The 23230-nt window shown below is 52.9% G+C and overlaps 2 protein-coding genes across 3 annotated transcripts; one reads left to right on the top strand and one right to left on the bottom strand.

The window, feature by feature from the left end:
- Window positions 1-90: 90 nt before the first annotated feature.
- PPP1R14D (protein phosphatase 1 regulatory inhibitor subunit 14D) lies at window positions 91-11198 on the bottom strand. 2 transcript variants are annotated; one of them, XM_028508279.2, is made up of 5 exons: window positions 11116-11198; window positions 7298-7570; window positions 1593-1676; window positions 1359-1391; window positions 91-1169 (listed from the first exon to the last, which is right to left on the bottom strand). In XM_028508279.2, exons 2-5 carry the CDS (start codon window positions 7544-7546, stop codon window positions 1104-1106), a joined length of 432 nt encoding a protein of 143 aa, XP_028364080.1. In that variant the 5' UTR covers window positions 7547-7570; window positions 11116-11198; the 3' UTR covers window positions 91-1103. The 2 variants fall into 2 exon arrangements, with proteins under 2 accessions (XP_028364080.1, XP_035887729.1); XM_036031836.1 differs by lacking the exon at window positions 91-1169 and having other exon boundaries at window positions 1179-1391.
- SPINT1 (serine peptidase inhibitor, Kunitz type 1) lies at window positions 10134-23230 on the top strand. The gene is made up of 13 exons (XM_036017314.1): window positions 10134-10186; window positions 10758-10854; window positions 11003-11198; window positions 11387-11926; window positions 18432-18559; window positions 18690-18828; window positions 18915-19085; window positions 19267-19293; window positions 19626-19751; window positions 19867-19917; window positions 20920-21090; window positions 21302-21349; window positions 21762-23230. Exons 1-13 carry the CDS (start codon window positions 10134-10136, stop codon window positions 21977-21979), a joined length of 1965 nt encoding a protein of 654 aa, XP_035873207.1. The 3' UTR covers window positions 21980-23230.

Here is a 23230-nt window from a genome sequence, read left to right on the forward strand (position 1 = left end):
CTCAGCATCTTTTATCTCTAGAATCCTGTGGACCCTGAGTCTGGGCCCTTAGGGGGTAAAGGCAGAGTAGGCTCTAAGTCCAGTCCTGTGGAAAGATGGAAAGGACTCTGCCCTCAAGTAAGATTCTCCAGCCTGGAACAGTACCCCCCTCTCAGAGGCCTCGTGGGCAGTAGACATGAATATTCGTTCATTTGAGCTGAACTGTGCATCCTGCTCTGGGCAGCCCAACTTGGCCCTTAGGCGCTCCCACATTGGGCTGTCGGCCTCTAGCACGCAGACCCCGCGTGCACAAACAATGGGTACAGACCCTGCTTCCTGCCCTCCTCCCAAAGGGCACAGCCTCCCAGGGCTCCTGTCCCAGCCTGCCCCGTGCTGACTCAGTGTCTGTTTCCAGCAACTCCCTCCTGACCTGACCCCTGACCTCTTACCCTGTACCCCTTCACAGCCCTTTGCTTAGCCCCTGCTTTTTCTCTTCCTCTGGCTAGAGCCAGCTCCAGGAAGAGTCCTCAACCTCAGGCCTCCTGCCTGCCTCATTTAGGGGGGTAGGAGGGTTTAGGCTTCCCCGATGCCCCAGATCCAAGTTTTTTCCCATTACCTCTCTGAGATTCAACACTAGTCTTTGCCACGTGGGCTCTTCTTGTTGACGCCAGGATGCTTTGTGTCTTAGCCTTTGGGCCTTGGTGAATTGTGGTCTCCCTGAAGTAGAATTGTGACCTTCATCTTTAAATTCTCAAGGACTGGTTGGATGTTTGGATGCATGGGGCGTGTGGATAGAGCGCAGTGACGCAGGATGCTGGTGTATCACTTCACCCCCCTCCCCCCTCAGCCCAGATAAGCTCCACACTCCATGCAGTTGGGGCTCCTAAAGGTTTTATCCATTTGGCTGTCAAGGGAAGCACTGGGCAACAGTGTGGCTGGCTCACCGAAACCCAGATGACAAGAACTAGCTGTAACTGTATATACAATAGGGATGTCCAAATGTCCCTCCTCATCTTCCAGCGTTCCCTGTTCGTGTCCCAAGCAGCCACTTCCCTCTCAGCCCGGGGCCCAGAGACTCAGAGCGGCCCAACAGTGCTGAGGCTGCTGACCGTAGTCTCCGTGTCTCACTTCTGAGGCCGGCTGAGTCTCCGGAGCTTCTTGAGTTGACTGAGTAACTCAGAGATAAAAGGCTGAGGGAGAAACAGGTAAGATTAAGGCATGGAGCCACGCCCACCCACCACATGGTCCTCCCTTATTTCTCCCTGACCCCATTATCTCCCTAGAGCCAGGGGAGGGGAAAAGATGTGAGGCCGAGCTTCCCTTCCATAGCTGCCCCCCACCGGGTATCCTCTTACCCCAGGACAGTAAGGCACCCTTACCTCTGTGGGGCAGCGGCAGTCTCGGAGAAGAACCTGGGTAGAAAACAGACAGTGGGTCCCAGAGCCACAGCACTTTCCCACAAGCCCCCGCTCAGTCTTCCAGGAATTCTTCCCTCTGCTTTGGTTCTCCCCGCTCCACCCAGGGAGGCAGAGCCCGGGTTCCTGGGTTCCCCTCGGTTCAAGCCCAGCTTCCAACCTCAACCCCAGGGCCTGGGGCCCAGCCTCCCAATCTACCTCCAACTGAGTTCTCTGCTCCTCTGTGGAGAGTTCCATGAGTGCCTCCAGGTCAATGTCAGGCTCAGAAGGGGTTGGTTGATCCTGTTTGGGAATCACAGGAGGCTCAGGCCTGGCCAGCCAGTGCTGGAGTGGAGGTTGCTGTCGGGGGCGAACCCATCGCCCACTCTGTTGCCCATGTTCAGTCCCTGTCCTCACTCAAACCACACATTCATTCTTCCACTACAGCAACTGAACACCTACTGTATTCCACCTGGAACAGCACCAGAGTTCTTTAAAAAGAGTGCATTTAATTTCAAAAGTTATATACATTGTTGGTAGGGATGCAAAATGGGGTGCAGCCGCTTTGGAAAACAGTTTGGCAGTTCCTTAAAACGTTAAATATACAGCTATCTGACCCAGCGATTCTGCTCCCAGGCTGTTTGCAAGAGAAATGGAAACGTGTGTCCACAGAAAAATCTGCACATGAGTGTTGATAACAGCATCATTCACTCTGGCTAAAGAGTTGAAAACAAGGCAAATGCCCATCAACTGATGAATAGACAAATAAAATATGACATAGCCATACAACATTATTCATCAATAAAAGGAATAAAGTACTGATTCATGCTACAATGTGGATGAACCTTGAAAACATCATTAGTCAAAGAAATCAGTTAGAAAACGCTACCTATTTTATGATTCATTTTGTATGAAGTGTCTAGAAGAGGTAAATCTGTGGAGACACGAAGTGGGTCAGTGGTTTCTTAGGGCGGGAGTGGTGGTGGTAGAGACCGAGGGGGGCCTGCTGATGGTACAGGATTTCTTTTAGGGGTGATAAAATGTCCCAGATTAAAATGTGATGGTTGTACAACCATGTGAAGATACTTAAAACTACATAATTTTCTACTTTAAGTGGGTGAATTGTATGGTATGTGGAATAAAGCCATCTCTAAAGGTTATTATAGTCATTGAAAAAATCTAGATTGTAGATGTTATAAAATTAAAGATGAAAGAATCTCAAGAGAATAAGACAAACCACAAACTGGGAGAAAATATTGTCAAGAGATACATCTGACAAAGAACTGTTATCCAAAATATACAGCCCTGGCCAGTGTGGCTCAGTTGGTTAGAGCATCATCCTATGGACCAAAAGTCACGGGTTCAATTCCTGGTCAGGGCGCATACCCAGGTTGTGGGTTCAATCCCCAGTCGGGATGTACACGAGAAGGCAACCAATCAATGTGTCTCTCTCAACAATAAACAAACAATTAAGAAATGGGAAAAAGATATAAACAGATGGCTCACCAAGGAAGATACGCAGATGTCAAATAGTATCTGAGAAGATACTCAATAGCTTATGTCATTAGGGAATTGCAAATGAAAACATTTAGATAACAAAAGACACCTATTAAAATGGCAAGAAATCTAAAACACAGACAATACCAAGTGCTGGTGAAATTAAAGAGGTAACTCTATAATTGCCCAAACCCATGACCTTGGCGTATTGGGATGATACCCGAATCAACCAAACTACCCAGCCAGGAAGAAAAATAAAATATTTTAAATGAAAAATTTACTGGATGGAATTAACAGCATACTTGCAGAAAAAAGGATCAGTTGAACTGGAAGATACAGCAAAAGGAAATAGCCCTGGCTGGTGTGGCTCAGTAGATTGAGTGCCTGCCTGCAAACTGAAAAGTCATCGGTTCGATTCCCAGTCAAAGCACAAGCCTGGGTTGCAAGCCAGGTCCCCAGTTGGGGGTGTGCAAAAGGCAACCAATTGATGTATCTCTCACATATTGATATTTTGCCCCTTCTCTTTCTCCCTCTCTAAAAAAATTAATAAATAAAAATCTTTAAATTCACCCTTTTCAGAAAGAAAATGGTCAAAATGAAGCACAGAAAGAAAAATTCCTGGGAGTGGAGGGAAGGAAAGAGAACAGAGCTTTGGTGACCTGTGGAATGGTATGAAGTGGTCTAATATACATGTATGGTAATTGGAATCCCAGAAACTGGAGGATGGAATTATTATATAGAATATAGTATATATTCTAATGGTTAGAATTCTACCTCTACAAAGATATTAGTGCAGCCCCCCTCCAATTTTTTTATACTCTTCTTTTTAAACCCCACTCGAGGACATGCTCATTGATTTTAGAGAGATGGAAAGGGAAAGCAACATTGATGTGAGAGAGAAATATCAATCGGTTGTGTCTCCTACGCACCCCGACCAGGGACTGAATCTGCAACACAGGCATATGCTCTGGCAACAGATCAAACCCATGACCCCTCAGTTTATGGGATGATGCTCCAACCAACTAAGCCACACCAGCCTGGGCCCCCACAAAATTTTATATCACTTATGATGTTAGCTCAATGTATATAGAATATAGGGTATGTATATTACCTAGAGTCAGATTCCCACTGCAGCCTGGAGTTGAGAAACGGGCTCACCTCATAATCCAAATATTCTTTCCCTCAAGTTTTTTTTTCAATTTTCAGAAAATGAGCAGATATATCAAACAACTGCTGAGATGAGCAAATGCAGTACACTGTGACTCTGTACGACATGTGGCGGTACTCTGCCAGATGCTGCAAGAGTTGACCCCTTGCTCACCTCCATTCCCTCCTCAGTCCTCTTACTCCTGACCTCTCTGCCAAGGGACCAGCAATGCCATATGGCTCAGGGATGAGCGAAGTATGTTTGCTTCAAATATTCACTGACAACTGCTTCTTCAAGTTGGAAGGTTGATAGGTTGTTTCTTACAATCTCACCACATTAAAGGGGCTGCATCAAAATGCTATCTGCCAGCAGGGAAATGTGGTGTCATGGAAGCCATAGGAAGGAAATGCTTAAAAAATCCGGGGTGGTCAGCCGTGTCCCCCCCTGATGTGTACATTACATTGAGCCCCAAGGCAGCCATCGGTGACCTTGGCAAAGCTCTCAATAGAGTGGTGGGCACAGAAGCCAGACTTCAGTGGTTCGGATGGTGATGGGAAGGGGAAAGGAACGCAAAGGACGTGAGGATGGACAAATCCTTCAAGAGGTCTTTTCCTAAAGGAGACATGGTATGGGCTGGTAATTAGAAGGGGGCAGGTTGTTGAACAACAGTATTTTTAAAATAGGAAAAACTTAGAGTGTTTAAGTGCTTGCTTAGTAGCCAAATCCAGCTCCCCCTCTGACTGACAGGAGCTGTAGGGCTCCGAATCCGTTCCTTTCGGTTGGATCCAGACGGGGTCTGGAGGGTCGCAGGTTCCTCTGAAGACTGCAAAGCAGGCTGTGCACCCAATGACAGGAGGTGGGGCCCTCCAACAAAGAAAGGTTGAGTCTCCTTAAAAAAAAAAAAAACTAAACAAACAGTGTTGCATCCCTGAGACCATTTCCAGTGGTGTCATCTGAGGTAGACTGTGGGGGGTGGGGGCGCTAGGGGTTGGTGCGGGGCTCTGTGAAGTTAGAACTGGGGCGTGGTCAGCCTGGAGGCTCTGCCCATCCATCTCCACCCAAGGTAATCAGCCACCAGCTCTTCCCCAGTCACTTGGCTGCTTCCTGATGAAAAGAGCAGGGGTCGGGAGAGGAATTGTTACCTGGCACCTTTGGACAATTGCCATGGCAACTGCAGGCCAGGTGTTTCATGTCCCTCATTGCCTGGAAGCTGTCCTCCCACCTGTCCTGTTTTCTGATATTATGAGCTCATTATTGCACCACTTTCCCACTTCCCTTAATCTTGCAAAACAAGATTTGGCTGTAGTTTCTTTCTTTGATGCCTGGAAGGAATTGTCCTGAGGTACTGAAATATGAGACTTTTCACACAAGTGCACAACAATCTGAAATCGAAACTGATGGAGAGAGGGAGGGTGCTGGCCGTAGTGAAGTGCAGTGAAGGTGTCCTGCAAGGTCAGAGCAGACACAGGCCAAGAAAGTTTGCCACCTACTCTCAGCCTCAGGACATGTCCCACCTACCCCAGGATGCAGCAGGGGTCCAATACCTGGACCAAACAGATGCATGGCCCAGTGAGCCTCCTGCGACAGCCTGGGCCGCATGGATGATTCTTCCCAATCCCAACCACAGGGCTGCTGACACAGCCCTCCCCTGGAAGAATCACAGGTCCTTGTTGCCCCCAGAAGAAAACAGAAAGGGTGGGAGTGGTGATTGGGGAGAAAAAGAATCAAATCAAGAAAATCATTATTTCTGATTATTACATGATCATCAATAAAAATAACTTTGTTATATGGGAAAAAAGGAAAAAGGAACTGAGTCAAGGAAGAGGAGAGCCCTGGCTGGTGTGGCTCAGTGGACTGAGCACGGGCTGCAAACCAAAGAGTCGCAGGTTCGATTCCCAGTTAGGGCACATACCTGGGTTGTGGGCCAGGCCCCCAGTGGGGGCCACGTGAGAGGCAGCCGAACATTGATGTTTCTCTCCCTCTCTCTCTCCCTCCCTTCCCCTCTCTCTAGAAATAAATTTTTAAAACCTTTAAAAAAAGAAAGAAGAGAAACAAGGACCTTCATATGTGGATAAGGAGGACTGCTGGTTTCTGGCTTGGGTTGGTGCCAACCACCTGCTGGAGTCAACTGTGGAGCTTATTTTAAAAAAAAGGCCAGTGCCTGGGCCCCACCCTAGTAGATTTAAATTAAATTCAGCTGAGGTGCAGCCAAAGCACTGGCTCGTTTCTGAAGTACTTCAGGTGTGGAGAATTACTATGTGCTCAAGTAAGTGCTCAGACCCTGCAGGCAGAGCCCCAGCTGCAGCTCTGGGTCCTGCAGCTTCCTAGTTGTGTGACCTTGGGCTAGTTACTCAACATCGCTAAGCCTCCATTTCCTCCACCAAGGTAAAACAGGGCCTACCTAAGGGAGTCACAGGGAGGCTGCATGAAATAATGCATGTCCAATGCTGGCGCTGTGCCTAGCACATGCTTGGTGCTCAAAATGTTGCTCTTGCTGAAGCAGCGGTTGCTGTACTCCTCTAGGACCCAGCTGGAGATATCTAAGAGATCTAGGTACTTCCTGTGACAAGGGGCCAAGACTCGTCCTCTTCCCAGGGTGGAGTGGAGGGGAGTCAGTCAGAGCCGGGACCGCGGCTAGATCGGCTGCTGGTGTTAGAGCTCCACACACTGATGTTCTAGTCCAGCTCTGTCCATTCTGCAATGATGAAAATGCTCTATGTGCATGCTGACAATATGGTAGCTGCTAGCCACATGGAGCTCTTGGGCAGTTGAAATATGGCTAGTGTAACTGAGAAACTTTTAATTTTATTTAATTTAAAGTTAAATAGCTATATATGGCTGATATCTACAGCATTGGACAGTGCAGCTCTACACGTGTGTGTCGAGGATGAAGAGTAAATAAACACATAAAATAAATAAAAAAAATAAAGAAAATGCCCTTCTATTATTTCGTTTGGGCATCAAAAGATCCTGAAAGGAGATATTGTCAGGGATGTGTAGACCCTGTTTCATTGATTAGAAAACCAAGTCTCAGAAATGGTAAAAGACATGCCCCAGGTTAGGAAGAGAGTTTCAGGCAGAGCCCAGACCAGAGGGGCCGGATTTCTGGGCTGCAAACCCATGCTTCACCTGTTGGGGAAAGCTTTCTCTCCATGGGAGCACCTTGCATCCACCCTGCAGCTCATCCTGAGGCCTCAGAGCAGGCTTTCTCAGCCCCCGCTCCCCTCCCCCTGCTGAGCCCGAGGCCCCCTTGTCTCCCACCCTGCCCCATGCTACGCACCTGGAAGAGCTCCTGAACCTTGGTGTCCACCCACTGCTCCATCTCCAGCCAGCTCTGGAGCTGCCCCCGGTCGTACTTCACCGTCAGCCGGTTTGATCTCCGAGACCTGGACGCTTTGGAGGGGTCAGGGTGGGACTTGGAGTCTGTGGATGATGTTCTACTCCTCCCAGAAGCCCACTGGACCTTTTTACTCGGGCTCTCCTTGTCAGGGTTGGGAGAAGTACAGGAAGCAGGGCTTGAAGACAGCATGGAGGGACTGGCCTGGGCAAGGAGCTGGGATAAAAAACACCAGTCAGAGCAAGGGTGCCAGGGAAGTGAAGAGACAGAAAACAGAAGAGGCCAGCAGGGGAGAAAGGCGGGAGAGAGGGCGGGAGGGCCAAGGCTCTGGGAGGGGCAGGGGTCAAAGATCAACAGGGCTTTTTGTCTGGTACCGGGAATGCCAGACTCCTGGCGGCCAGCGAGTGGCACTCCTGAGCTGAGCTGTGCCCCGGCCTCCCTTTCTGAGGCCCCCAGTGACATCAACTGCAGATAAGCAAAGGTCAACAGGGTGCCATGCCTTGGGAGGAGAAAGAGGACCTTGGGTCCCCAGGGGTACACGCCTGTGATCTGTGCTCTCTGACCAGCTCTGGGACAGGACCCGAGTCACACCCGCTGGATAGCCCTCTGCATCCCACCTCCCTGGGATGAGGCATACCTGGCGGCATTTGGAGAGCTCCTGCAGCAGTGTCCCTGGCGGGCAGCAGCACCTGCCTCAGAGTGTGGTTCTGCGGGAAGCAGTTTCGCCCAGGCGTAGTTAGGGGGTGATTACCCGTGGTCCTCATGGAGTCGGTGCCCTCTTGTGTCTTGGGTGTGTCTGAATGTGAGCTGCCTTTAGGATTATGTGAGGGAAGGGGCACTCCTGTGTTAGCCTGGCCCTGTGTGCTTGTGAAGGAAACTGTATCAAGCTTGTCTCCAACCCCCCTTTCCAGAGGCAGCTGCTTAGGAAGCCATGTTTAGCGTTGATGACCCTCCCCTGAATCATGTCCTTCCTGACACAGAGGAAACCTGCAACCTTTTATCCAGGTGTCAGGGACTACTACTTCTAGACATCCTTGCATTCCAAAGGGAGGGTATTTTTGTTTGTATAGTCCTTTGTAACAAAAATTTCTAAATATTTTTAGAAAAGTCATAGAACACTTATTTTTTTTTTTTTAATGAACAGCTCAGAAGGACAAACAAATGAAAATGAAAGCTTCTCTTCTGCCCTGGCTGGCGTGGCTCAGTGGACTATATGGACTATTTGGTTTACACTGGACTGTAAACCAAAAGGTCGCCAGTATGATTCTCTGTCAGGGCACATGCCTGGGTTGTAGGCTGGGTCCCTGGTTGGGGGTGGCAACTGACTGATGTTTCTCTCCCTCTCTTTCTTCCTCCCTTCCTCTCTCTAAAAAAATGTTCTACTTGCCCTGGCTGGTGTAGCTCAGTGGATTGAGCACGGGCCTGCAAACCAAAAGGTTGTTGGTTTGATTCCCAGTCAGGGCACATGCCTGGGTTGTAGGCCAGATCCCCAGTAGGGGATGTGTGAGAGGCAACCACACATTGACCTTTCTCTCCCTTTCTCTTTCCCTTTCCCTCTCTATAAAAAAACTAAAACTAAGCCCTGGCTGGCGTAGCTCAGTGGATTGAGCGCAGGCTGGGAACCAAAGTGTCCCAGGTTCGATTCCCAGCCAGGGTATATTCCTAGGTTGCAGGCCATAACCCCCAGCAACCGCACATTGATGTCTCTCTCTCTCTCTCTTTCTCCCTCCCTCCCTTCCCTCTCTAAAAATAAATAAATAAAATCTTAAAAAAAACACAAAAAACTAAAACTAAATAGAATTTAAAATAAAAAAATAAAATAAATGTTCTACTTAATTTATCATCTTCTATGATTAAAAGGAAGAATTCTTCAAGAATGCCCCTTTTAGGGCTGCAGCAGTGTCTGAGAGGAAGTGTCTCTTTTAAGATTAAGGCCCTGGCTGGTGTGCCTTAGAGGATTGAGCACCGGCCTGTGAACCAAAGGGTTGCTGGTTCAATTCCCAGTCAGGAAACATGCCTGGGTTGCGGGCCAGGTCCCCAGTAGAGGGCTTGAGAGAGGCAACCACACATTGATATTTCTCTCCCTCTCTTTCTCCCTCCCTTCCTCTCTGTAAAAATAAATAAATAAAATCTTTAAAAAATAGTACCTGCTTTCTTGGTTTGCTTGAGTATATGGGGCAATATGTGGGAAGTGATGAGAAACAGGATTTGGGCACTGTCAGTTGGGCCTGATGAAAGTAGGATTTTTGGTAATAGTGTGTATAATGGATGTAATATAAATTGCGGTGATGTAATACTACGCATAAGGAAATAGTCTCCCGTGTTAGGACTCTCGTGTATAATGTATGCGGGGAGGCAGGAATCAAATCACAAAACCCTTTCTTCCCAGTAACTGCACAATCATTTACTTCATTGCCAGCATATCATCACTGACTACCCTATGTCCACCGCTGTACCAGGGGCTGCGGAAAAAACTCAGAAACTCCAGAAAAAGGGAGACAGACTCCAGATTCTCACCTTTATGTGGGCCAGTTATGTGGGCTGGGAGATGTCGCAGTTCAGCCAAAAAAATGACCAAATGGTTGGCAACAAAACCTAGCAGGTAAAGCTGATCTAGAGAAATTAGGAAGAATGTTCCCATGGGGGGCGATGGGGGGGGCGTGAATGTTAAGTGACATGAAAAATGTGTGGAATCTCTTTTGTGGGGAGACCATTAATAGAATCAATCTTGCTCTGTAAGGAATGATTTTTTAGAGGGATTCTTCATTCAGGGAAAGCGATGAGTATGGCTTCAAGGAACCCACGGTTCTGTGAAGCTACTCAGCTGCTTTGGTGAGCCGGAACCTCTAGCTTCCAAGGACAGCATTTCACTGGGAGAGAGTGGCCAGCTCCAACCCGGGCACCCCTTAGTGGTACAAGAGAAGGAACCTGTGGCCTGGGGAGGGAGCAGCAGACCCTTGAGCGCTGACAGGGACTCGGCTCCGACAGAAACCACAAAGGACACAGCCGAGTAAACGTTAGTACAAGTCGAGAGAGGGCGTCGAACAAAGGGTACCGCTGCGGACAAGCAGAGGGGCCTGGCAGCGGGGCGGGGGGAAGTCCCTCGTGTCTCACGGCGGCAGAGGGAGGGCTTCCCGCGGCGATAGGGCTCCGGCACCGATTCCGGTTATCACAGGTGCAGCCGCACAGCTTCTGGGACCTCTTACGCCACCAGATGTAAACTACTTCTCCGGGGCTGACGACGACGGCAAAGCCCTTTGCGTCGGGCTTTCCCCATTTCTCCACCGCTAGCCTGAGACGAGGCCGGACCCGAAAGGGAGCCGGGAAGCAGCCTCCCCAGAGCGCCCCGCCCCGAGGCGCCAGTCTTCCTCCCCGGCGCGTCCTGGCGCCTCCGGACCTTCAGGGAGCCGGGCGCCGTGCTGGACTCGGTGGAGTCGCCGCAGAGCAGCTGCCTCCAGGGTGCGGCGCGGGGCAGGGCGTCCCGGGCCGCGGGGGAGGAGGCGGGGATCCCGGGGCCGCGGGGCAGCTGCTCCCGCGGCTGGGGAGGGAAGCGCGGACCCAAGCGCCAGGGGCGGGGGCCGGGCGGGCGCGCTGGGGTTAATGCCCGCCCCGCCCCGGCCGCGCTGACTCAGTTTCGCCAGAAACTAGGGGGTGGAGAAGGCCGGTCAGAAGCACACCCCGCACCTGAGCGGAAACGGCCACTGGGGGCGCGCAGGAAGCCGGGACCGGAACCTCAACAGCGCGGGCTCCACCCAACTCACCTGCGCAGGTAACCCGGGACCCGGAGGCGGAGCGGACTCGGAGTATGTTTGGCCCTTTGTTCCGCGCTCGTCCGAGTGTCCGGGTACGTGACCTCCTTAGCAGTCCCTTCGGCCGTGGGTCTGGCAGCCTGGCCTCCCGGGGTGCTCCGTGCTCCCCGGCCCTCCCCTTCGCTTCCTCTGCGCCGGCCCGCCCCCCTTGAAGTCTCCCCGGCGGATCCGGTTCCCCGGCTGATCCAGTGCGCCTCCTGCTCTGTCTCCTCCCCTCTCTCAGGTCGCAAGCACCCTCGAAGCCCAGAGCCCAGCACTGTGAAGGTGACCCCCGTGGGCAGGAGGGCGACGGCCCCTGGGCGGACGATGGCTGGCGCCCCCCTCTCCCAGGCTTGCATCCCAGCGGTCGCCGTGTGGCTCCTGTGTGCTCTCGGCCTCCCGGGCATCGCCGCTGGGCCGCCGCCCAGGCCCCCCGCGCAGCCCGACGGAGCCTCCTGCTTGGACCGCTTTACCCCCGGGGTGCCCGCTTTTGTACTTGACACCGAAGCCTCGGTCAGCAACGGGGCCACCTTCCTGGGTTCACCCACCGTGCGCCGCGGCCGGGACTGCGTGCGCGCCTGCTGCACCACCCAGAACTGCAACTTGGCGCTGGTGGAGCGGCAGCCCGCCGGCGGGGAGGACGCCGTGGCCGCCTGCTTCCTCATCGACTGCCTCTACGGGCAGAACTTCGTGTGCAAGTTTGCGCCCAAGGAGGGCTTTGTCAACTACCTCACCAGGGAGGTTTACCGCTCCTACCGCGAGCTGCGGACCCAGGGCTTTGGAGGTGAGACGGTGGTGCGGGGATGGATGGATTTGGGAGACTCGGAAAAGGGCGGGTTATGGAGTCCTGGAAGAGTCGAGCTTCAGCAGGGGTCAAGAGCCCCACTCTACCCCAACTCCTCCTTAGAAGTAGGCAGTGTGAGCGGTAAACAAATGACTAGGGGAGTGAGGCGGGGTGACATGCTAAAGCCCAGACTTGCCCCTGGATTCAGGGTGCTGTTGAGTGGGTTGGTGTCCTGGGATGTGTGTATGGGGTGGAGGAGGCACCTTCCCTGGACTTCTGGCCCTGAAATGCTGAGTCAGGGAGTGAGCTGTCTGGAGGCTGTCTGGTGAGTAGCAGGTACCCTCTAGGCCAGCCACCCGCCCTAGCCAAGCACGCTTTGAGGCACCTTGAGGCCCTGTCAAATGGGCCTGGTGAAGTGTTTCCTCCTCCACTGATGGACTTGGGACTGGCTAGCGTGTCTGCACCTGCCCGCCCCCCCCCCCCCACCTCTCGGCCTTCTGTGGTCAAGGAAAGCTGCCAGACCCCAGAGCCTAAAGAACAAGTCCAGTCCAGGGTCGACCCAAAAGGGGAAGGGGTGCTGTTGTGAGCACAGTAGCCAGAGGCTCTGGAGTGGGGGTGCAAAGGACTGCTGGGTGAGTCAGTTCGCCAGTATGTATACTTGGTAGGGGAGGGATGTCAGGTGTGTCCGGGCAGGTGCGTGCGTGAGCCAGGCAGAGCTTTCTCCCTGCTGAGGATCTGGTAACCAGGCTGTCTGCTCACCTTGTTTACTTCTGTGGATGAGGGCAAAGTGGGGGTCAGGACTCCTCCTCTTTCCTCCTGGGACTGAGCAATTAGCTGGGATCAGGGTTCTTCCAGAAGCCTTCATTCCGCATTCCCTCCACCTGCTGTTCTGGCCAGGCGGGGCTCCAGGGCAGGGATGGGCCTCCACTGATAACCCCGACTAGCACTTCACAGCCTTCTGATTGCTGTACCATTCCACCTGTCACTGAGGCCTCATGAGAGCCAGCTCGGAAAAGGGTGCTATTAGTAGTCATCCCACTTTTCAGATTAGGAAACTGACTCTCCTGTTGCATACATGGTAGACCTGGGACTCAGCCCTAGGCAGGACCTCCAAAAGTCCTGTGCTGTTTTTCACACAAGACCACCTTTCTGGAAGAAACCTGTCTCTGAGCCAGGGACTGGGGATCCCAAGGGCCAGGACTGGGCTGGGGCTGAGTCCAGGGGTGGTCTCACTTCTGGAGAGTGGAGAAGGGACTGTCCTCTCCAGCCCTTTTCTGGACTAGCCTCTCTCCTGGGTTAAGGACCCACGCTTCTCCCTATTCCTTCGAGGTGCTCTCCTGGGTGACTGGGAGGGGGATTCTAGGAGGGGGCACCATCTCTGGGCCAGGCTGGGCCACCGAATCCCACTGGGCCAGGGCCTGAGCTTGTTTCACAGGAAGTAGCAGACAGTGTAGGTGGTGATGACTCTAATTAACTTGAGTCCCATTCCCGGCCAGTGCCCAAAACTTTGGGGTCTGGTCAGGGAGCTGAGCTGGATGGGCCACATGGTCTTGGAACCAGCCTTCCTCACTGCAAACCTTCCCACCCCCAGACTGTCCTGTTGAGCACAAGACAGGATGGAGTGGGGATTTCCTGGGCACTTAGGAAGCTGGGTGGGGCGTGGGCTGGGTGAGCTCCGGGCCATTTTCATTGTGCTGCAGTGCTTTGAGGAGTGGGGAAAGCTGTGTGGTGCGAAGGAATCCATTCTCAGTTGAGTCCCCTGGAGAGGTTGGAGGGGGGTGAGAGCAGGATAAAGCTATTATGTCAGGCAAGGTGGGTAGGTGCTTGGGGCTTCTAAACCTTTGATTCTTGTATTAGGTAGAGAAATCCTTCCCAGGGTGGGTTGGTTGGTTCTCTTTTCCCTGCCTGTAGCCAGGCCAGTTCAGTCCAGATTCCTGTGGCCTCTTGAGCACTTTGCTCCTTCCTCTTTTCCTACCTTCTCCCCATTTCCGTTGGAGGAGTGGCTTCTGAGGTGGAGTCTGTATTTGCCTGGAGATGTCCTGGGGCCTGGCCGCTGGGGGAGGGGCCTGCTTTATTACCACTCTGGCCCTTTGCTCTCTTGGGGTGAGGAGAAGGGAGTGGTCAGACAGGTCCTCTGCCTCTTGCTCCTGAGCACTGGGGCTTGGAGATGACCAGGGTCGACCAGTTGTGTGGGGGTGGACATTGCTAATCTGGCACAAAGTCTGACACATCACTCTGTCTGCCACTTCCACCTTGGGTGCCCGTTGGGCTAGCCTGTCTGCCTGTTCTGTAGACTGCCCAGTCTGTCTTCTTTCCCCTTTCACGTAGCTGATCATGGTCTGTGAAATGCAAGGAGGGCAGAACGGGATCCTCGCAGCTCACTGCCCCTTTTGCTCTGAGTCACAGAGGTCACCTCAGGGCTGGCCCCTCTTGGTCTCTCCTGATCTCCAGCCAAGCTACTGGACTGGGAGGTGGTTCCAGGCAAACACTTTCCTTTCCTGCTCTCCCTGTTTTATTTCCCCCTGGCCCCTGGACACCAGAGTCCCTTTTCTCATTCCTGTAGACCTCTGCCCAGTCTGACGTGTTTCTCTACGTAAGCGCTCCCCTCTCATTGCTTTGCTGTCACTGTGTGTCCTGGTCTTCTCACCTGTCTCTGACTACCCTCTGTGAGTCCCTGCTGTATCTGGTTTCACTGCCTTATCAAGGAGGAATCCCTGTGACTCAGCCGCCAGCCAGCTGTTGTGATTTCTTTGCCTTCTCTTCTTCCTTTGAACTCTCTCATGCATTGGACATGCGCTCTGTAGAACCTCTGTGGAGGGCAGTTTGGTAGTATCCATCAAACTGTAAATGCATATTACCGCAACACAGTTCTGCTTGCAGGAATTCACTAGGCAGCTGTACTTACCCGTGTGTAGAACGGCATACCAGCCACTTGTCCACTGTAGCATTGTTTGTACCAGCGAAGAGTGGGCAGGATCATGGTGTCTGCCCGCACATCCTATAACCGGATACTGTGCTTGTTCTTTAACAATAATAATACACCCTGAGGCCGCATGGTTTCGTTGTTAAAAAAGACGGAAGGAAGAGAAGGAGGGAGGAAGGGAGGGAAAACTAAATTGAGAGGAGACTAGTAGACTAATTAAATAAGTTACAAATTTTGATGTATTTTTGATGTGACAGTGAGTAACATGCAACCAAGAAAGAAAAAGAAAAATTCTTTACATTGCTATGGAGTTAGTCTCAAGACATATTATGAGAAAAACAAGAATGTGTATGCTTGTGAGTCCAATACTATCTCTGTTCACACACACACACTACTAAGAGTAGGTGCCTCTGGAAAGAGGGACCTGGGGGTTAAGGAGAAGAGGGAACTTAATTCTCACCACCCTTTTGTACTTTTTGAATTTTACATCATGTACACGTATTACCTAAATTAAAAACAAAAACCCTAAGCCCTGGCTAGTGTGGCTCAGTGGATTGAGTGCTGGCCTGCAAACCAAAGGGTTGCCAGTTTGATTCCCAGTCAGGGCACATGCCTGGGTTGTGGGCCAGGTCCCCAGTTGGGAGCACTCAAGAGGCAACCTAATGCTTCTCTCCCTCCCTTCCCTTCTCTCCAAAAACAAATAAATCTTAAAAAAAAAAATAAAAGAATCCCACGATTGTAAAAGTAGTCAAAATTACACCTCTAAGCAGGAGGGTGGCCTGCACCATGATATTTTGGAGAGGAAATGAGCAATGGAGTGAGAATAGGGTTCAAATCCCAGCTCTGCCATACAGAAACTCAGGGGGATGTCATTGAACCTCTCTAGCACCAGGTAATGCCAATCGGGGGTGAGCAAGCTTCCCGTAAAGTTTCAAACAGCAAATATTTTAGGCTCTGTGGACCATACAACCTCTGTTGCAACTATTCAGTTCTGCTGTTATAAGGTGAAAGCAGCCATCCGTAATGTGTAACTGGATAGGAGAGGCTGGTTTGGACACAAACTTGAATTCTGTGTACTTTTCACCTGTCACAAAATAGTATTCTTTTGATTCTTTTCAACCATTTGAAAATACACTGTGTGGTGGGCTGGATTTGGTCTGTGGGCCTCATTTGCCTACCTGTGGTGCAGATGCCGAGGGTGAATACACAGCATGGTGCCAAGTATACATCCAACAACTGGCCCCTTTGTTAATAATTATGGCCCCAGCCCTGGCTGGCGTGGCCCAGTGGATTGAGCACTGGCCTGCAAACTGAAAGGTCACCGGTTCTATTCCTGGTCAGGGCACATGCCGGGGTTGTGAGCCAGGTCCACAGCTGGGGGGCCTTATGAGAGGCAACTAAACTGGTTGGTCGATGTCACTCTCACACATCAATGTTTCTCTCTCCCTTTCTTTCTCTCTCCCTTCTTACCTCTCTAAAAATAAAGAAATAAAAAATAAAAATAAAAAACTAGGACTCCAGGTGTATTTCCAACCCTGGCGTCTCTGGAGCTCCCACTGTACACCTCCCTTCTGGATGGTGTTACCTTCCCCAAATTTGCCTTCTCTGTGACCGAACCCACACATTCCCTCTAGATCTAGTTGCCCTTCTGCCTGCTCCCTGCCTCTTCCTCTCTATTCCCAGCTATTCCCAGCGACCGTCAGACCTGCAGTGTCTGCCCAGTGTCGTTGTTTATGTCTTTTCCATCCCCTCCGCCGCCCCTTCCTTCAGAGCACCTCCGCTGGGTCTGCCCTGACCCACTGCACTGGTCCACTCTCCTTGCTCTTTGTCCCGCGGAAATCACTCCAAAGAGATGACAAACAGCTATCGCCTGGAGCTCGGGAGCTTGGGAGCGGCCCTGCTACCCAGGCCCGTGGCCCCTGCCTGAGCTCTCCCGGACTCCGGTCCGGAGCTGGGAGGTCCATGTCTGCGGCAGCCAGGGCTTCCAGGACTCGCACCACTCCCCTCAGCCGGTCTGTGCCCTTCCTGCACCACCAGTGGTTAAACCTTCGGGTGTCACTGCCGCTGTGTGCACGCGCCCTGGCCCGTCTTCAGGGCGCTTCGGGGGTCTCTCCGCCCCAACGCCCTCCTCGGTTTCACACACCAGCCTTGAAACCCCCGCTGCTCCCCGCGTGGGCGCCTCTCGCTTCCTGTCGTCATCAACATCAACAGCACCGCGCATTCTTTCCCACGACCAAACGAATAAAAACAAAGATGAAGGGACAAGGAAATCATTTCTCCCTTCTCTAGAATCTTCCCTCACTCTTCTGGTCTTCCAGAGGCTCTCCCGTCCCCAAATGCCCAGCCGCGTCCTTGTCCCGAACACCTGCCGCGCGTCACGTCGCCGGTGGGGGCTTTTCCCCCCGTGTTGCCTCGGGTTGTTGGGTCTTCTGTGTGTGGCTGGACTGCAGTCCCCTCGCGGGCAGCACCGGTTTCCTCTGGCCGCTGCAACAAATTACTACACACTGAGTGGTGGAAACAACAGAAATTTATTGTGTCACAGTTGTGGAGGCCGGAAGTCCGAAATCAAGGTGTCAGCAAGCCCGCCCCCCCTGCCCCCCCCCCCGCCCCCAGCCCTAGAGATCATCTTTGCACGTTCCAGTTTCTGGGGGCATCGGGCTTCTTGGCTTGTGGCTGCCTAACTCCAGTCTCTGCCTCCGTCTTCACACAGCCTTTCTTCCTACACTCTGTTCTTCTCTAATGTCTTCATTTATAAAGACACTTGTCATTGCATTTAGCTGATCCAGCATGATCTCGTGTGGAAACACTTAACTTGATGACTTCCACAAAGACCCTTTTTCCAACTAACTTCACATGCGTGAGGTCTGGAGCTTAGACATGAACTTATGTTTTGGGGGACCACCGTTGAACCCACTACAGGCAGGAATCCTGCTGTGTGCTTGTCTCTCTCTCCAGCCCTAACCGGAGACCCAGGAAGCCTCGGACACAGGCACTATCAGGTTGAGGGAGGGTGCGGTTCTCTCGGATCCTCCCATAACTGCGGGCAGAGTCTGTCTGAGGTGGCAGAGGCACCCTCTTCCCGTGGCCAGTCACCGGGGGACACCAAGACTTGCCATGGGGACTCTGCCTGGGGACTCTGTGCTTAGGTCTCCATCAGCAGCAGCTGGGCAGCAGAAAGAGAGGGGTGGTGGGTGTTAATTTTATATTTACTTATTTGGCTTTTCAAAAATATTACATTAGTTTTTTAAAGCAGTTAGCATAGGACCTACTTATTGTAGAAGAGAGGAATAAGCTTCCCCTAAAATAGATACACTTTTTGCCTAAATTGGATCAAGTGGCACATGCTGTACAGTAATTTGTTTCAGAAAATGAGTCTTATAACATAAAAAGATCTTTAATATACCAAAGACATAATATATATAAACAGAGAGCAAGAAGATGATTTAGTGGTGGGTTCTCACCTATGCCCCATGCTGGCTGCCAAGTTCTAGGTTGGTCTAGGTGTGGCCCATGTTAGCCCCTGCCCCCCAGAGAGATCTGGTCCATTCAGCAAGAGTTGACCTTACTGCTCCTTCCCCCCAGGGTCCCGGACCCCCATGCTCTGGGCAGGCATAGACTTGAAGGTACAGCCCCAGGAACCCCTGGTGCTGAAGAGTGTGGAGAATACAGATTGGCGCCTGCTGCAGGGTGACCCGGACGTCAGGGTAGAGGTGAGACACTGGTCTGGCTCCCTGACCCCCCCTTGGCCCTGTTCTCCCTGGGGGTTGCGTGGCTGGGAGGGCTTAGGGGAGCTCAATGGGCTTCAGGGAATCCCAGCCTAATAGCCTCTCCTATGTACAGAGGAATGATTCGGACCAGGTGGAGCTATGGGGACTCAAGGAAGGCACCTACCTGTTCCAGCTGACATTGACCAACTCAAACCAGGCGGAGAACACGGCCAACATCACAGTCACCGTTCTCTCCACCAAGCAGACAGAAGGTGAGGGGGTTGGGGAAGCAGCACCTGGAGCCATGCCCCTCTGTCGTTAGGCCCCTAGGCCCGCCTCACAAGCTTCCCTCCCACAGATTATTGCCTCGTGACCAAAAAGGTGGGCCGCTGCCGTGGTTCCTTCCCCCGCTGGTACTACGACCCCAAAGAACAGCTCTGCAAGAGTTTTGTTTATGGAGGTTGCTCAGGCAACAAGAACAATTACCTTCGGGAGGAAGAGTGCAAGCTAGCTTGCCACGATGTGAAAGGTGGGCCTTTGCGCGGCAGCTTTGGGGCCCAGGTGAACTTTCCCCAGGGTGGGTGGCTTCCCTTCACCAGTCAGGGAGGTGGGCGTGAGAGCCCCAAACTCCCTGGGCCCCTCCCCACTGTCAGCTTGTCCCTGCTGAGGCCTGGCTCTGTCTCCTCTCACTTCTGTTTTCTCTTCCCTAGGCCCCTCCAAGGAAAGGCATCATACAGGTGGGCTTTGCCCCTTTTCCTGTTCCCCTCACCCTGACCACATCTGCAGCCCATATCACGTCTGTGCCCTTGACCAGGCTGCTTTTGCCCAACCCATGCTCACCCTCATAGCATACAGAAGGGCCGTAAGCTCCCCACCCCTGGCAGCCCAGCATCCTCCTGTCACGACCTGCCCGGTTTGCATGCAGAAGGGTTCAGGCAGGACAGGTGGGGAGAGGGGATGTCTCGTGATACTGCGCTGGGGTGGAGAGGGCCAGGTAGATGATGGACCCTGGGTACTCGCTGGCCTCTGCTGGAGTGTGACCTCCCCCACCCACTCCTCCCCCGTCCAGTGTGCTCCGGCGCCTGTCACTCCACCGAATTCCACTGCAGCGACGGCTGCTGCATCGACAGTTTCTTGGAGTGTGACGGCACTCCCGACTGCCCCGACGCCTCTGACGAGGCCGCCTGTGAGAAATGTGAGGCCCGGGGGACTGAGGGGTGGCGGGCAGCAGAGGGGGGCTCCTGACCATCCGCCCCGCACCCCTGGGAGACTGTTGTCGGGCCTGTGCCTCTGATCTGTCATCTTTGCAGACACCAGAGGCTTTGAGGAGCTCCAGAACTTCCATTTCCCCAGTGACAAAGGTGAGAATCCCCCAGGCCCTCTGGGCGAGGGCGAGTGCTGGCACTGCCACCCTCACCCATGTTCTCAGCGTGCCGGCCGGGCCTGCTGTGTGTGCCAGGCCGTGGGCAGAAAGAGCCAGAGTGAGCTCCCAGCTCTCTTCTTGGGCTCTGCTTCCCAAGCAAAGCCAGCCTCTTAACACCTTCAGAAATTTAGCCATGTCCACGTATCACTGAGATGGCATTTACTGAATATTTTTTTATTAATTGATTACTCTTTTAATTTAATGTATCAAAAAGGAAATTTCACATCACTACTATGAGTGGAAATTCACAATTACGTGCTACAACTTGAGATTGACTATTAAAACAAATATAATAAAACAATGTTAATAAATTTTAGCTGGACATAGGTACCTGCCAAGGCTTAAACCCTGAGCTGCTCTTGTCATTGTTGTTAAGATTTTATTTATTTACTTTTAGAGAGAGGGGAAGGGAGGGAGTAAGAGAGGGAGAGAGACAACAGTGTGCGAGAGATATCTCGATCATCAGTTGCCTCTCGCACACTCCCAGCTGGGGACCTGGCCCGCAACCCAGGCACTTGCCCTGACCGGGAGGAATCCAGCCAGCGACCTTTCAGTTCGCAGGCCAGCACCCAAATCCACTGAGCCACACCACCCAGGGCATTCTCTTGTTAAAAGATAGATTATCCAGTGCAGGAGAGGAAACCAAGACTTTGATATAGTCAGAAAAGCTGGGAGAAGCTTGGAAAAGAAATAGTTATGTGTGTCAGGGTAGTTTACTTCTGTGCCTAAGAACATTGTTCAGAATTTGTCTTTATTGCTTCTGGCAACACTGCAGATGGGCCTGACGTTCCTGGGGCCCCGAGGCCCTCGCTGAACCACAGCCTTCCTCAGTATGATTCGGGTCAGGAGGTGGTGGGCAGCAACCACGGGGAGCCTGGTAGATGGTAGCAGGAAGGCCCCATGAACTTTCTCACCCCTTTGCCTGCACCTCACCCCCCAGGGCACTGCGTGGACATGCCAGACACGGGCAACTGCAAGGAGAGCATCCCTCGCTGGTACTACAACCCCTTCACTGAACACTGTGCCCGCTTCACCTATGGTGGTTGTTATGGCAACGAGAACAACTTTGAAGAGGAGCAGCAGTGTCTTGAGTCCTGTCGTGGCATCTCCAGTGAGCAGGGTGTTAGAGGGGGTGGAAGATGGGAAGGGGAAAGGCTTAGCTAGAGCCCTGTGCTCTGTCCCAGAGCCTGGGCTGGTCACACGGAGTCCTCAGAGTGCCTGAAATGGGGGTGGGAAAGGATGGCAGTGGGGAGCCTGGGGCACTGGGAAGGAGCTGAGTGTCAGCACTTACACTGACTTGTCTTCCCCCATTTTTTTTGTAGAGAAGGATGTGTTTGGTCTGCGGCGGGAAAGCTCCATTCCCAACACAGGTAATCCCTGGACTGCCCTGTTGCCGACGAGTAGTATCAGCTCAAGGATTGACTCCGCGCAATTGGCTGTGACTGCCCAACTCTGTGTTCAGAAGGACTGGGGGGCTGGCTAGAGGGCAGAGTCGCAAGCAGCAATGATACCTGCCCGGCAGAGTACGTGCTAAACGTTTGCCATCAGCCCCAGGCCTCTCTCCAAATGAACAGCACGGGGAGCAGCCCAGAGCTGAGGCCCGAGGCCCAGCAGAGCCTCTCACTGAGCCCCCCATGGATAGAGCCGTTCAGCTACTCGTGTGCTGGTGGTGCGTCCACATCAGGCATCCGTGTGACTCGGTCTTTTTGATACAGAGTCGGGGGTGGGTGTCGGAACTGAGCACGTCCCAGGAGCTCTTCATTCTACCCTTTCTTCCCCCAGGCTCCGTGGAGATGACCATTGCCGTGCTCCTGGTCGTCTGCATTGTGGTGGTGGTAGCCATCCTGGGGTACTGCTTCTTCAGGAACCAGAGAAAGAGTGTCCACAGATACCACCACGGCCACCGCCACCCCCCACCCCCTACCCCTGCCAGCTCCACGGTCTCCACCACCGAGGACACAGAACACCTGGTCTATAACCACACCACCCGACCCTTCTGAGCCTGGGGCTCAGCCCACTGTGGCCCCTCGGCCCTTCGGTCCAGGGCTCTCACGGGCTCTTGCCAGCCCTCCTCTGGCCCTGCTTCCTCCTTACCAAGGAGGCCTAGACTGGGAAAGACTTTGGGACCAGACCCCTCCTGCTTATTTCCCAGGCCTCTCTGCCTCAGAGCCCAGGGCTCTGGTCCCTCTCAGAGATGTCTCAGCTGAGCTCAGGCCACTTGTTCCTGAGAAAACTCCAGTGTCTGAGAGGAGCAGAGAAACTTTGAGCCAGGAGTTCTACGTATAGATGGACCTGCCTTGCGTAGGATTTAAGAGGAAGTTGGAGGTTTGTTTCCTGTTCAAAGCTGTCCCACACTGGAATGTGTCGGGAAGGGGCCTGGGCAGTGTCAGAAGCTGGAGGCTCCACCCCTGACCTCCAGAGCCACCCTTCCTGCTCTTCACAGTCCAGAGCTGGGGCAAGGACCTCCCTATATATTTTATGCTGTACAGAGTTCTTATTGTTTATTTAATGCTGTGGAGGTGGATGAGAGAGCTATGGCAAATGGCTCTCTGGCCTCTGCTGCTTCTTCCCCTTCCGCCAAGAATGAGCCCCAACTTGGCCAGGCCTGGCACATGGAACCGCAGCTGCTGCGTCCTCCCTGCACTCCCAGGGCTCTCCGGCACCACACCCCCACCAGCCTCCACTTCCCACAGGCCCCAGTCCACCCACAGTGTAATAAAATGGTTTGTCCCGTGAGGCTTCTGCCTCCGCTCTATGGGCCAGGAGAGAGACCCAGCTTCTGGGGGGGAGATGTGACCGCCCAGTCCAACCGGTTCAGGCTTTGGCCACCCTGTTTAGCAGGTTTTCCCACCCTTCCCGAAACTGCCCCAGCCCCTGAGGGTGGAGAGAAGTGCCAAGTTTGACCACCAGACGGGAGGGGTGAGAGGGCCACAGGACTGAGGGCGCAGGGGAGCTGCGGTGCTGCGGTGCAGTGTTTCTTCGTGGCCGGGGCAAGTCTTCACTACGGTGTGTAGTTGAGGACAGGAAGTGTGGGTACACACTGGTTCTTACCTTCGCTCCCTTTGGTGTGGGGGCTAGGGACAGGGGTCCCGTCTGGCCAAGGTCACTGTCCCCTTCCCACCCACAGAAGCCATGGCTTCCCAGGAGTAGCTGCTCCCCAGACTCTGAACTCCTACCCAGGGGCCATTGATTGAGGTGGTCCACTCCACCCACACCCCTCTCTTTGAGCCACATCGTGGTGCAAAAAAAAA

The sequence above is a fragment of the Phyllostomus discolor genome, chromosome 1, assembly GCF_004126475.2.
Source record: "Phyllostomus discolor isolate MPI-MPIP mPhyDis1 chromosome 1, mPhyDis1.pri.v3, whole genome shotgun sequence".
NCBI lineage: Eukaryota > Metazoa > Chordata > Mammalia > Chiroptera > Phyllostomidae > Phyllostomus > Phyllostomus discolor.